This window comes from Phoenix dactylifera, chromosome 9 (genome assembly GCF_051530095.1).
Source record: "Phoenix dactylifera cultivar Ajwa chromosome 9, Ajwa_hap1_PhDact_Kaust_v1.1, whole genome shotgun sequence".
Classification (NCBI taxonomy): Eukaryota; Viridiplantae; Streptophyta; class Magnoliopsida; order Arecales; family Arecaceae; genus Phoenix; species Phoenix dactylifera.
The window spans coordinates 28,719,041-28,734,735 of record NC_143198.1 but is presented as its reverse complement, the minus strand read 5'-3'; the positions used below and the strand labels follow the sequence as shown (position 1 = coordinate 28,734,735).

At 37.5% G+C, this 15,695-nt stretch overlaps 1 protein-coding gene across 1 annotated transcript; it reads right to left on the bottom strand.

Moving 5' to 3' along the window:
• Positions 1-5,337: 5,337 nt before the first annotated feature.
• Positions 5,338-13,834, bottom strand: LOC103709523 (UDP-glucose 4-epimerase GEPI48). Its single transcript, XM_008794935.6, has 9 exons — positions 13,147-13,834; positions 11,458-11,507; positions 10,676-10,811; positions 9,878-9,979; positions 9,570-9,797; positions 8,428-8,509; positions 6,516-6,598; positions 6,086-6,177; positions 5,338-5,836 (listed from the first exon to the last, which is right to left on the bottom strand). The coding sequence occupies exons 1-9, from the start codon at positions 13,327-13,329 to the stop codon at positions 5,743-5,745; spliced, it is 1,050 nt and encodes a 349-aa protein (XP_008793157.4). The 5' UTR covers positions 13,330-13,834; the 3' UTR covers positions 5,338-5,742.
• Between the last annotated feature and the right edge of the window lie 1,861 nt (positions 13,835-15,695).

Sequence of the window (15,695 nt, the reverse complement as noted above, 5' to 3'; positions counted from 1 at the left end):
ACAAGAATGGGCGTGGCAGGATATTCTATCTAAAACTTCAAATATTTTTTAAAATTTTAGATAAAATAGTATAAAAAAAAATTTAATAATTTAGGTGGTGAAGATCTTATTCAAGGCATCTCAAGAGGAAGAAGAACCTTGTGCAAACCTACACTCGGTGAGATTGTTCTCATTTTATTATTGGAGCCTAAACTCTTTTCATATAAACTCTTTGTTTGTGATCCAAAGAAGAGATCCTTGATGTATGTGATCCTTTAGCTTAGCCTAGAGAAGATACTTTGTAAGCCCATTATTGTTGATAGTGGAGGTTTGTGGTGGACTTAGGTCCGGTGGTTTTGTCCCCTCATATTGGAGGGTTTTCCACCTAAAAATTCTTGTCGCTTTCTTGTGGTTTGATTTTTTTGGTAGTTCTTACATTGATTAATTATTGTGGTATTCTCATTCTGCTCACACAAAGATAGGAAAGTTTTCATCTAGTGAAGGGGTCTTTCCTAACAAGTGGTATCAGAGCAAGGTTTTGTGCCTACAAGGTGTTTGATAAAATTCTTGTGTGACTCGAATGGAGGATTCTATGGGAGGCATGATTAAATTGACATCTTCCAACTATGCCATTTGGAAACCTAGGATGGAGGATATCCTTTATTGTAAGGATTTGTATGAACCTATCCATGGAGATGAGGCTAGGCCAAAAGAAAAAACTGACAAGGAATGGGAGATAATGAATAGAAAGACAGTTGCACAAATTAGACAATGGGTTGATCAGACTGTGTTTCATCATGTTGCTCAAGAAACCAATGCCTTCTCTTTGTGGAAGAAATTAGAGGCCATGTATGAGAGAAAGACTGCACAGAATAAAGCTTTTTTGATTAGGAGGCTTGTCAACTTGAAGTATAAAGATGGGAGAAGTGTGACAGAACACTTGAATGACTTTTAAGGCTTGGTGAATCAGTTGACTACTATGAAGCTTGTCCTAGATGAGGAGTTGCAGGCTTTGTTACTTCTTAGTTCTTTGCCAGACAGTTGGGAGACTCTTGTAGTGTCTCTAAACAATTCTACACCTGACGGCAAGGTCACTTTGGATATGGTAAAGGATAGCATGCTAAATGAAGAGGTTAGAAGAAAGGAACAGGGAATATCTTCTGAAGCTGAGGCTCTTGTGACAGAAAGAAGAGGTAGAAGCAAAAGCAAGCATCCTTACAATAGAGATAAATCCAGGGGCAGGTCAAAGTTAAGGAAAGGCATAAAATGCTATCATTGTGGCAAACTAGGACACATGAAAAGAGAGTGCAGAGCATTGAAAAGAGAGCAGAACACAGAAAAGAAGCAAAGATAGAGGAAAAGGATGTTACAGCAGTTGCAGCTGATGCAGATGTCATTGTTGTTAGTGATGGTTGTGTCAACCTTGCATATGAAGATAGTAACTGGGTGATTGATTCCGGTGCTTCTTTTCATATCACTCCACATGGTGGTTTCTTCACATCCTATACTTTCGGTGATTTTGGTTGTGTTAGGATGGGAAATGATGATTTATCCAAAATTGTCGGCATGGGGAGTGTATGTTTAGAGACCAATACGGGTGCAAGTTGCTACTCAAAGATGTTAGATATGTTCCGGATATCCGCCTCAATTTAATCTCCACCGGCAAGCTTGATGATGAAAGTTATAGCAATCATTTTGGTGAAGAAAAATGGAAGCTCACGAAAGGCTCTTTGTTGATAGCAAGAGGAAAGAAAAATAATACTCTCTACATGATGCAAGCAAAGCTAAAGAAAGGAGAGGTGAATACAATTGATGATGATTTCTCTACAAAGCTTTGGCACAAAAGGCTTGGGCACATGAGTGAGAAAGGACTTCAAATTCTAGCCAAGAAGGAGTTGCTACCAAATACCAAAGGTGTGTCTTTGAAAACTTGTGTTGATTGTTTAGCCGGAAAACAACATAGAGTTGCATTTCATAGAACACCTATATCTAGAAAAATTAACATTCTAGATTTGATACATAGTGATGTATGCATGATGGATAGTAGAACTCTTGGTGGTGCACTTTATTTTGTTACCTTTATTGATGATCATTCTAGAAAGGTATGGGTTTTTGCTTTGAAATCCAAGGATCAAGTCTTAGATATATTTAAACACTTTCATGTCATGGTTGAAAGAGAGACAGGCAAGAAGCTAAAGTGCATCAGGACAGATAATGGAGGTGAGTACAGAGGGCCATTTGAAAAATATTGCAAAGATTATAGCATTAAGCTTCAAAAGACAGTTCCTAAAACACCGCAAGAAAATGGAGTTGCAGAGAGAATGAATAGAACAATTGTAGAGAGAATCAGATGTATGCTCTCTCGTGCAAAATTGCCAAAACCATTTTGGGGTGAAGCTATGAGGACTGCAGTGGATTTGATCAATCTTTCTCCATCGGCTCCTTTGGATGGTGATGTGCTAGAAAGAGTTTGGACAGGAAAAGATGTATCCTACAGTCATTTGAAGGTGTTTGGATGCAAGACATTTGTTCACATTCTAAAAGATGAAAGGTCTAAGCTTGATGGAAAGTCTAAAGAATGTATTTTCTTAGGTTATGGCCATGAAGAATTTGGATACAGGTTGTGGGATCCAAAAGACAAAAAGGTGATCAGGAGTAGAGATGTTGTCTTCTTTGAAGATCAGTTTATTGAAGACTTTGGAAAGCAAGAGAAGCCGAAGTATTTGAACAGTTTTTCAATTAATCTTGATCCAGTTCCTCCACCTATGGTACATGATGATGATAGGAAAGATGTGCAGAATGACAGTGAGCATAGTGATACAGGTGCTAGTGAGGGTTCTACAGGTGATAATGGTCACAGTGAAGCTTCAGAACATGGTGAGCTATCAAGTCAGTCTGAAATGACAGAACCAGAGGTCAGAAGATCTAATAGACAGCACAGAGCATCATCTAGATATCCTGCTTCAGAGTATGTTTTTCTTACAGATGAGGGGGAGCCAGAATGCATCCAAGAAGTGCAGAATCATAAGGACAAGGATAAATGGTTTCAAGCTATGCAAGAGGAAATGAAATCCTTATCTGAAAATCATACTTTTGATTTGGTAAAGCTTCCTAAGGGTAAGATACCACTCAAGAACAAATGGGTATACAGATTAAAGGAGGATGAGAGCGGTTTAAAACCTAAGTACAAAGCAAGATTAGTTGTGAAGGGCTTTGGTCAGAAGAAAGGTGTAGATTTTGATGAAATTTTTGCTCCGGTTGTGAAAATGTCATCTCTTCATATTATATTGGGTTTGGCAGCTAGTATGGACCTTGAGATTGAACAACTTGATGTGAAGACAACCTTCTTGCATGGAGACCTGGAGGAAGAAATTTATATGGAGCAACCTGAGGGGTTTAAAACTAAGGGCAAAGAACATCTTGTTTGCAAGTTGAAGAAAAGCTTATATGGGCTTAAACAAGCACCAAGGCAATGGTATAAAAAGTTCGATTCTTTCTGATGGGCCATGGCTACAAGAGGACAAAATCCGATCATTGCGTCTATGTGCAAAGGTTTAGTGATGGTGATTTTATCATTTTATTGCTTTATGTAGATGATATATTGATTATTGGCCGTGATACTAACAAAATTGATAGGTTGAAGAAAGACTTAAGCAAGTCTTTTGCCATGAAAGATATGGGGCCCGTAAAGCAAATGCTTGGCATGAGAATTTCTCGTGATAGGAAGATCAAGAAGCTTTGGCTATCACAAGAAAGGTATATTGAAAGGATGCTTGAGCGGTTTAATATGGAAAAAGCTAAACCGATTTCCTCTCCGCTTGCAAATCATTTCAAACTCACAAACAAGCAAAGTCCTACAAGCGAAAGGGAGAAAGAGGAGATGCAAAAGATTCCCTATGCTTCAGCAGTAGGAAGTTTGATGTATGCCATGGTGTGTACAAGACCAGACATAGCCTATGCAGTTGGTGTTGTGAGCAGATTTCTCTCGAATCCTGGCAAAGAACATTGGGATGCAGTCAAATGGATACTTAGATATCTTAGAGGTACTTCCAAAGCTTGCTTATGCTTTGGAAATGAAAAAACTATGCTAGAAGGATTCACGGATGCAGATATGGCTGGTGATATTGATACTCGAAAGTCTACATCGGGATACATGATGACTTTTGCAGGGGGAGCTGTTTCATGGCAGTCCAAATTACAGAAATGTGTTGCTTTGTCCACTACAGAGGCCGAATATATTGCGGTGACAGAGGCATGTAAGGAAATATTGTGGATGAAAAGATTCCTCCAAGAATTGGGCTTGAAACAAGAAAAGTATACTCTCTATTGCGATAATCAGAGTGCCATTCATCTTAGCAAGAATCCTAGATTTCATTCAAGGTCGAAACATATTGATGTGAGGTATCATTGGATTCGGGATGTGTTGGAAGAAAAGCTTTTGCATCTAGAGAAAATCCATACCGATGAGAATGGGTCGGATATGATGACTAAAATTTTGCTTAAGAAGAAGCATGATATTTGTATGCTTAAGGTAAGCTTGGTGGAGCCTCTCACATAAGGTGGGAGGGGGAGAATTGTTGGCCGAGTCCCACCTTATGTGAGGTGGGACCCATCAATTTAAATATAGAAAAAAAAGAGAGAAAAAAAGGAAACAAAAAGAGGGAAAAGAGGGGTTAGGGTTCATTATTCTATTAGAGGGTGGATGAGAAGAAAAAAAAAAGGTAGCCGTCTTGGGAGAAGTGCTTGTGGAATCCATCTCAAGGAGGAGGTGAAGATCTTATTCAAGGCATCTCAAGAGGAAGAAGAACCTTGTGCAAACCTACACTCGGTGAGATTGTTCTCATTTTATTATTGGAGCCTAAACTCTTTTCATATAAACTCTTTGTTTGTGATCAAAGGAAGAGATCCTTGATGTATGTGATCCTCTAGCTTAGCCTAGAGAAGATACTTTGTAAGCCCATTATTGTTGATAGTGGAGGTTTGTGGTGGACTTAGGTCCGGTGGTTTTTTCCCCTCATATTGGAGGGTTTTCCACCTAAAAATTCTTGTCACTTTCTTGTGGTTTGATTTTTTTTGGTAGTTCTTACATTGATTAATTATTGTGGTATTCTCATTCTACTCACACAAAGATAGGAAAGTTTTCATTTAGTGAAGGGGTCTTTCCTAACAAGATCTTAGTTTAATCATCACAGTCTAGGTCAAAAAAATAATAAAGATCTTAGTTTAATCATAGTTTCTGCTATATTTTCAATCTTTATCTCAATTGCTCCAAATCGGTTCACCATTTATCAACAAGAAAGCAACAACAAACAACCAAAAAAAATTCTACCAGAAAAGTTGACACTGCAGAGAAGAGAATGAGAGATGAATGTGATCCCCTTAACCGACGTTTAATTTCACTTGAAACGCTTCCTTGGAAAATTTTATATATAACCTTTCCTAAGAACCACATTAGTGAAAATTTTCTATAACTATAACACATTCAAACCATCGACCTTTCCCTCCTCCAAGTACAGCACCAAGGTGCCCACTGGTGGTCAATAAAATTACAAGAAAAGGTCATATGGCCATCCAGCACCGCAGCAATCATAGGATGGAAACAAAGTCTTTCAGAAATAAACAGCAAGAAACATCTGAAAGTCATGCCTCTCTCATGACATAAGCATATTTATTTGTACCAAAGATTATTACATAGAAGAGGATATTAGCTAGACCTATACTTTACGGATTGAAAAGCTGATGTTATTGTAAAGACTTGTTCCTTCAGTTAGCTGAGTCAGGTGATCCATATCCCCAGGGGTTCTTGCTAGCCCAGTTCCACTGATCCCGACACATCTCATCGATGCCATACTTTGTCCTATAACAAGAAAAAAGGTGTTACTTCAGTCAGCACGAGTGTATACATTTAGCTTCTATACCTTTCCCTACAGTAAGGACAATTCTCATTTTCAGTCAAAGAACTCTTAGGGTTGCAGTGAATTAAATGACTACCCAAAATGAACAAATGGAAGAAGGAATGAAAAAAAATGGGAACAAATATATTTGCCACAAATTCATGTATGCATATGTCTGTAACAATCTACTAATACTACAATTGTGCACATACTTCCAATTCAGCTCCTTCTCTGCTTTAGCAGTTGATGCATAAACAACTTCAGCATCACCAGGCCGCCTTCCAGCCATGACCAGAGGGATTTTCTGAAAGAATTTCCAGGATTAGTAACTACAAATTCATAAGTTACCTAGAAAATTCTAAAAAAACTACAAATACTTGTATAACAAGCAGCACAAGTTTGGATACTGTATTGATTTACTTTATTCAATGCATGGAAAAAAAGAGATGATTCATCCATTTTGAAGTATTTCACTTCTCAGAATATATCCATTAAGCATCTTTTTTTTCTTTTTGCTTTTTTTTTTTTGGGGGGGGGGGGGGGGGGGGGGGGTTGAGTTTCTCATATCCCCAAGCAGAAATTTGAGTGGCCCACTGAAATTTAACTACCCAATCAAATTATCCCAAACAGAAGTAGTGGTACCTTTTCAGAGGCCTTCTCAAATGCTGTCACCATTTCCAGCACAGAAGTTCCTTTCCCAGTCCCCAGATTATACACTTCGCAGCCTGTCACTCACAAGCAACTTAATCAGAACAAAGACAGCAAGATATTACTAGTCTATATAAAGTTTTTTTTAATACCTAACTATGAATAACCGTGCAAAACCATCCAAAGAGAAGATGACAACTGCATTGAATTATATAAGTTACAGACATAAATAGATGGCTAACCTATTTAGGGAAGATAGTTCCTAAAAGAAATTAATGATTTCAGTATTGTAACCAGCAAACCCCAACCCGCTCCCTTCCTCCCTACTACAACGGACCACACACAAAAAGAAATTAATGATTTCAGTATTGTAACCAGCAAACCCCAACCCACTCCCTTCCCCCCTATTACAACCCACCAAACACGCACGCGCGCACACACACATCACACAAAACTCACAAAAAAAAGGGCAAATCCTAAGCATATCCTGTCAAATACATTGTATGAATAGTAAAGATGTAGCTTGAATTGAAAAGACTGGCAAATCCTCTGTAGAAGCAAGCTTTTTCACATGCTCATCATGACATCCAGATTTTCTTATTTCTCTCTCCTTTCTTGACCCATTGGAAACAAATTCCAGCACCTTTCAATTTTGTGACCCTTCTTTTTAGGGGGAGGGTGGGGGGTGGGGTGGGACACATAATCATACAATCTCAATACATCCTCCATCATCCAGCATAGATTAACTCTTAAATTTCCTCAACATGTTCTACTGCAAGTTTGCAACTCCAGAATCCCCAGATTTTTCCATATCCAGCTAAAATTGCAAACAAGATGGATGCTCCTGTATATGTAATCCATTATCATAATTTCATTATTAAATTGCATAAGACATTAAGTTGCATGAGACATTCACGTACACTAGAAAAGCGTACTTGGCAGTATAAAACTTCTATCTGTTTAAGAACATTATTCAGAACATTATAAACCTTATAATATTCCTTTAAGCACTCCCTGTGCGCCTACCCTTCAGCAAGACATAACCAGAAACCTATAATTGCCTTTTTGGCTTTTGTAACCTCCCATTTTTACATGGCTATATGGAAACTTCAGGATCGGCATTCATTCTTGACCATTGCATGAACGGATTGAACCAATTTTAAGAGAAACTGGCTAGCCCCCTTGTGATTGTTCAAAACAATCATCATTTGCCTTAGGAGATTAGATGGGACAAACCTGGCAGAGTGTACCAGCTTTAAATCAGCTCAGGTACAATTTGCAGGCAATGAACAACATTAAAATGAGAACATGAATTTAATAAATACCTGATTAAGAAATAGACTATCTTATCAAATTTGACATCATGAGCAAAGTTTTCATCTCATAGACTTGTACAAAAAACAAAGCGAAAAGTAGGAGCTGTTTTGCAGCACACCAATCAAATGGTGAAGGCTTTGTTTATTGATATTTTTAAACATGGAAACAGGCACTGAACTCAATTTTCTATTCATAGATATGTTGCTTCCAACATAATTCCCTTGCTTATGCAAGTTCATTTGTGACAGGTATATAGATCTAGGCACTGTACTTTCATAGAAGCATACAATCAACAAGGCTTATGCCAACAATATCTCCCCAGCAAAGACAAATGTCAAACACGACTATATGTGTGTAAGTTCGTGCATTGCATGTGACAGGTAGATATATTTAGGAATTGCACTGTCATAAAAGCATACAATCAACAAGCCTTATGCCAAGCATATGTCTCCGGCAAAGATAAATGTCAAAATATGTCTGTGTGTGACGTGTGCATATGTGTGTGTGTCTGCATGTGTGTCCGCATGCTTGGGTGTGGAGGGGGGGGGGGGGGAGAAAGATACAGAGACAAGCAAAGCATGTTGCGCACCTATTCTGGAGCCATCAAAAAGCTTCCTAAGGGCTGCAATATGCCCATCAGCCAGATCAACCACATGAATATAATCCCGTACCTGCCATCATGGCATAATGTCTATAAAGAACAGCTTGCAAAAACAAACATTTTAACAGCAGACAAGTTCTAACCACCAATACATCATAGCAACCTCCACGGTTAAGGTAAAAGAGCAAATATACATAGTTAAAATCCAAGTACTCTACACAAGGAACAAGTCTTTCAATTGTAAACTGATACAATCTCGACGCTAATTTTCTCAGTAATTCTAAGACATGAATTGCACTCAAAGTAATGACAAGAAAGGGAACTAGTATAGCTATTAAACAACATCAGAGAGATGTGCATGATATGACTTTAATAATTTGATGACATGCTAGATATGGCTCCTATTGGGACATTACAAATAATATATAAGAAGTGGCAAGTAAAAATCAAGAATATATCATCCATAGATGTAGGCGATTAAGCTTTGAAGCACGACAACAAAATGATAACATGGCACTTTTAAGAGATGGGAAAGTCGCAAGTAAGAGGTACTTGATATTTAACTCAGCCTAATACCTTCCATTTTATACAATTTCAACTACATAAAGAAACCACACTATCTCTTTATATCAGGAATATGGCATGACCACCCTAAATTTGTAGCAAGTTAAACCACATTTGGCATAGGTTGGTAGAATGATAAGAAACTTCAAGTTTTAGATCTTTGAAATCCTTTACATGATATATGGCAAAAATAACAAATATTAAACCAATAAACATACCAAAAATATAGCTTATGCGACCTATAGATTTCCCACCATTACATCTGATGGTCTCAAAGGTATGTCTCACACAATATACTCAAGCAAAAAAAAAAAGAAAAAAGAAAAGGGAAGGGGGGCTATACAAACAAACAAACAAAGAAAAGAAAAAAAATGAGAAGGAAAAAGGGAAGGGAAAAAGGAGATCTACTCTATAAACAATGAATTTCTAGTTCTGAAACTTGAACTATGCTGGTCCAATTTACTGATGCTTAAAGAATACGACTGCACATCTGGTAAAATCATTTCCCAATAAATCAAAGGTATTCCAATGTAAGCTAAACAAATACATAGGTCAAATAACAATACCCCAGTGCCATCCTTTGTTGAATAATCATTTCCAAAAACTGTAAGGGCAGGCCTCCTTCCAACTGCAACTTGTTGTACAAAGGGCATGAGGTTGTTTGGAATCCCTCGAGGATCTTCACCGATATATCCACTGGGATGAGCACCAACAGGGTTAAAATACCTAAGCAATATTATCTGCCAATCAGAGTCTCCACTGTATGTATCACGACAAATATCTTCAATAATAAGCTGAAAGCATCCATATAATGACATTAGTTCAAAGCAGAAAATGCAATGGAAAGACAAGGTTAAACAAGAAAAGAGCAAACCTTAGTTCGTCCATATGGATTCATTGCAAATAGAGGGAATTCTTCTGTACAGGGGACTTCCTTAGGCCAACCATAAACAGTAGCTGACGACGAGAATACTAGCTGGAAAATGCTAATTCAGATGAAATAAATATTCCATACAAAGGGTCTCTACCAAGACCCATGCGTACAAGAAAATATAAATATAGTTCAACTGCAAACTTATCCCTTTCTATAACTTAGCCAATCAGGCAAAAAAAAAATGATGGGTTCTCTTATAGCCAATTGCTAGTTTATTTCAGTTGCTAAACTTACCAAGAAACTAAAAGCCCAAGATACCTCTTTTTTTAGGGAAAAAGACAATGAAAAAGAAAATGCAACATCTATTAATCGTACATTCTGCATACGCTGTCCAGTGGAATATTTTAGGATAATAAAATGTGCAAATATTGTAGATTGAACATTGAAGATAAGAATTCAGAAGCACTGCACCTTCTCTTCCAACAATTAAGAATCAATGGGACAATACAATCAGTCCTAATATCTTTGCCTGATGAATTATACTCTTGTGATGAAAATAGAGGATATGCGAATAATTGAACTATACATGCAAGATACATAGCATAGCATGAAGTCATCCTAGTCACAGCAAGAATATTTATGTGAACTAAATGTGCCAGATGCATCTCGCAGAAGGGAAAACTATGCAATTTATATGAGCTTTATTAAATGTTTTGCACCTCTTTTATTTGCAGGCATCCTAGTGGCCATCTAAGAACCAATATATTGGTCCAAAATTGAAGTATAATTTGACAGTACCTTTTTGCATCCATGAGAAGCCATTACTTCCAAAAGATTTATTGTACCGATAAGATTATTGTTATAATAAAGCAACGGCTTCTGCACACTTTCACCAACAGCTTTTAATCCAGCGAAGTGAATGACAGCATCAAACCTGCAGAACAAGATAACCGTAGAAAAATAAAAAAGAGTTCAAGTAAAAGAGCACAACCACTTGTAGAATAGTTCTAAAATTATAGAAAAGCAATCGAAAAGAACTGCCAATATAACTATTATTTGAATTTGCAAAGAAAAAGTTGAATTTTATGACCGTGACAATATTTTGAACACTGCTTAGACTAAAACTGTCATTTAGTGACCTGGATGTAGATATTCATTATTACAGTTATAAGTCAGCTATATCAATCTAACAATAACCTTTACAAATCGCCCATTAATAATCCTACCCAAGGTATAAAATACTGCTGTACAGGGGCATACTGATCATGTATCAGTATGGCATGTATCAGGTACGCCCCCATATCTACTCACAGGGCAGTACAGCACGGCATATATCACAATATATATCTTGGTACAAGGAGTATGAAGTAGCAGGTACATGCTAGAAGCAATATGGTTTCTTGGTTGCTTACAGGCATCCAAGAAATTGACAATGAAGGTAGCTCGTGTGCATGTCAGACAAATTCAGATGCTAGTAGCCAAGGGTTAATGACTACAACTATTACAGAGAAGAAAATGTTATGAAATGAATTAAGATGCCAGAAAATGGATAATTATACTTGTTTGGAAAAATGCCTTACTTTGTTGAAGCAAACACCTTGTCTAGTGCTTCTTTATCTCGAAGGTCGATCTGCAGAAGCATACAGATATATTAGGAATCAAGTCTATGCAATAAATTTTGTAACTTTGCATTAGCTGCGTGAATACCAAGATAAAACAGGACTTGAAACAAAAAAAACTCATTCACACGTACAAAGAATAGAGGGATATTACATATGCCAATGCCTTCCATTTTCTCATTAAGTGGGATTTTTAGAAAAAGACACTGCAGTACAATAAAATGCAAATAGAATAGTCACCACTGCTCACGAGAGGAAACATTAATGACTGCAAAAATAACTGATGAGCACCATTGAGCATGGGAAAAGGATCATCACTTAAAAAAGTCCATTTGGTTCCCCATTTGGTTCCAGTGAGTGCAAATGTCTCAAATTGCAGAAAATCAGAATGGAGAAAGTGACCAATGATGCCCATGCAATAATGTCTTCAGGACATAATTGGTGGCTTTTACCTAAAAAGAGTGATGTCGACATGCAAATAGTGAAAGTTGTAAATGGATTAACAGGAATTTTCCAAACTTCATATTACCTATGTCATAAAATAATTGCCAGATGACTCACTTTCTGATACATAAATTAAAGCCAGCTCCATTTAAAACTATTCATTTTTTGTAGCTCTAGAATTTCTCGTAAAAAAATTTGTCAAACAAAGTATTTCCTTTTTGCTTCAAATTCTGGTTACCAAGTACATTCCCCGATCCAGTAAGTGGCAAATGTGGGTTGTGATATGCACTAATGTATTGTGCATCAGAGTGCATGCATAAGTGCCTATTCTAATTGAATAGTGTGGTTTGTTCCAAAATTGAGTATTATATGAAACTGAACACCCAAGCAATATAAAAGGTTACAAGCCGATCCCCTGATTCATCTCAGATGGCAAACATCCAAACCCAGCAATTTCTCAGGTTTCTAAATTTGTGTCCAATAAATTTTTATCTACCAGAAACTATGCCTTAGAATCACAGACACCCCAGAATTGCAGCCACCAAAGGAGGAAAAATAGATTATAAATATACTAAAAACAGGGTAACAAGAATATTTCAATAGAAAATCAGCCAAAAAACCAGCAATCTACCACGAAATCGCCCTAAAAAGCAATCGCAAAAGCCAATCCTTAACGATTAAACGAAAATAAAAGATCAAAATAAAGCTACACTTTAAACAGGCCATTGCAGTTCACCGGAACCCAAAAATTACGATAATTTCTAAATTAACGGCTAAAATTACGATAATTTCTAAATTCTCATCACACAACAAGCGTGTCCTAAAATTACCGAAACCCTAATATCGCAACCACAAAAGCGAAAATCCCTGAGATCACATATACTCTTAAAAAGCCCCCAACTGAAAACCAGCCGAAAAATAAACTTTTTTTTACAAAGAAATCGCTAAAAACACAAATCTTTGAAGAAAAATAATCATTAAATCACCAAATAAAAGATCCAACCAACCCCCTGCGCTTGAAACAGGGAAGCAAGAAACTCGCAATTCCTCAAATCAAATAACAGACAAACAATCAATTTTTTCAAACACACACACATAACCACCGAATGCCCAAGAACTACAATGTTCCATCAAAAAGAAACGAAAAGAAAATAAAAGAAATCGAGACCCATCCCTTCCCATCTGTCCGCAGAACAAGATCGATACCTTATGGAAACTAAGATTCTTGCCGGACTCCCCAGCGAGCTCCGCAACCCTCTTGATGGCGACGTCCGAGGAGTTGTCAAGATTATCCACCACGACGGCGTTGAACCCCCCCTGAAGGAGCTGCAACACCGTGTGGCTCCCGATGTACCCCGCCCCGCCCGTCACCAAAATATTCTTCGACATTAGAGAAGAATCAACCGAGCCCGAGATCGATAACGAGAGAAACCCCTTGGAGAGATCCCGACGAGAAAACGAGAGCGAGCGACAGAGAGAAGAGAAGAAAGTGCGGGAGTAGGAGCGAACGAACTGGAATTCGGCTATTCGGAAGACGAATACAAGAAGCCTAGGCAGGGAGGAGAAAGAGGGGGAAGAAGGATGGTTATTTATCCCCGGGGTTTATTCCCAGCCGCCAGATTACCAAACAACGCGCTGTCGAGAATAACTTATAACGCTCAGGTATTTAACAGGCTACTATATATAAAACAATGGGAATAAATAATATCCATGGTCGGTTGCAAACGCAGCGGTTGCGGAATGGTGGAATGCACGTGTCCGCGAGGGGTGGTGACAGAAGGATACGTTGGAATAGTTTTTATGCTGGAAAAATTTTCGGGCCGTTGGGGGTCGAAGGGAATAAAGGCGGCACCTTTGCGTGGGGACTCGCTGCTCACGGATTTGGAAAGGGGGAAGACAGCCTTTGTTGGCTTTTTATAATATAATAAAGAGGGCACGAGAAGATGGTCGGTTTCAGGCTATTGGTTTTTGGCACCGACTTTTGGTGTGTTCTTTGGAAGGGTACCTTAAAGTTGAATCTAATGCCGACACGTACTTGGACTGAGGACCTGCAACTTTGTATAGTAGTCTTCGTTACGATAAGTTTGTTTGACTTCTTTTAGGAAAATGACAGATTCTAAGACGTACATCTTAGTTTGTGGGTTGGTTGCAATGCCATGACAAATCAAGGAAACCGGATCAAAGAATGTACCATGGCCAATGATAAGGAGAATGCTACGGAATTGTTTGAAAAATCTAGGCCCTCTGATCAACTCTTTGCTTCACTAACAATCAAAGATTGGGATTCATCACTGATCTGCATGTAACTTTAAGCATATTATTAGCTTGTCTAATTCTCTCGCAGATCATTGTTAGCAAACAAATGCAGGTGCATGATGATATATATGCAAATATGTAGATTATAGTTTGGAATCATGCACAATCTCGCCAATTATAATACATACGATATTATGAATATCACAGTTGCCGCATATTGCATGCATAATCTTGATATGATATCTCAGATCAATGTCCAAAAATTATACAATTTGATTGTTATATTCAAAATTAGTATTTGTATCAAACTATAAGATTTTATTATTGTTATTATACTATATCTGATCTCTAATATCTTTTCCATAATCATGAGATTTTATTGTCGTATTTTACTATATCTGGAGGCTCAACTTATATATAAAACACATCAGTGCTATGAACAATTCAATTCAAATCATTTTTTCAATACAAATTTTTCGATGTATGTGAGCCAACTTCTACATAGTGATCACTTTCGATTGATGCACTTTTCTTGTTTTCTTTCTTCGAAAGAAGAGATTTGTAGAATGGAGTCCTTAAGCACTGCATATCTCAAATCATAGTATTGCATCTGGAACTCAGAATAATAATATAAAATGTAGCAATTGCATCGATTATAATTTCTATTTTGACATTGACAATATCAAAAAAAAAAGAAGAGAAAAATCCAACGAACGTTAATACTTTCATTATTATGCTAGAAAATAATCACAAAGTTCATAGTGATGGGGCTATGGAAGTGTTTGAAAAGGTGAACACTGATTACCTTTTTTTTTTTTTTTTGGAGGAAAGGGGGGGGGGGGGGGTATTTATTTGTATTGTGGATGATGATTGCCTTCTCATTTTATACTTGCTACATTTTCTGTGCAGATGCCTTTTTCACTTTTCTCCTTGCAATTTATTTGGCATTTTTTTTATCTGTGATGTTCTCATAATGAGAATGACTTCAGTGCCAGAACTCGCTAGTATAATAATGAGAGGAAAGGTGATAGAATAACGAACAACTCTTGTAGACATTGCTTCTGCATGGTTGGCTAAAAGAGCTGTCCATTATTCCAGGCGTTGCTCTAATGATATAGTCATGAGAAACTTAGTGATCCTACTTATAAAACATTAACACCTAAGTAGTCTCAGTTAAGGAGGGCCACTTCTCGTGGACGGAACGTTTAAAAGGTGGATCCAAATTCTTCGACCAGTATATGTGAGGTTAATTATGGTCTGTCACGTTGCTCAAAAGTGGAATACTTGATGTGTGACTTTCAGACAGCCTCAATCCTTGATGGATTACTACCGTTCTTCTCATAATTATTCTATAATGATTCGGCACCGTCGTGTCTCCATCGCTGAATATAGCAAAACTTAATGTTTATATCTTCCTTTGCATGCAATGTTAAAGCCGTTCTTACCGAATTTTATACAATCGATCCAAATTTGATGGGTTAGTGCATTAGGATCCACAA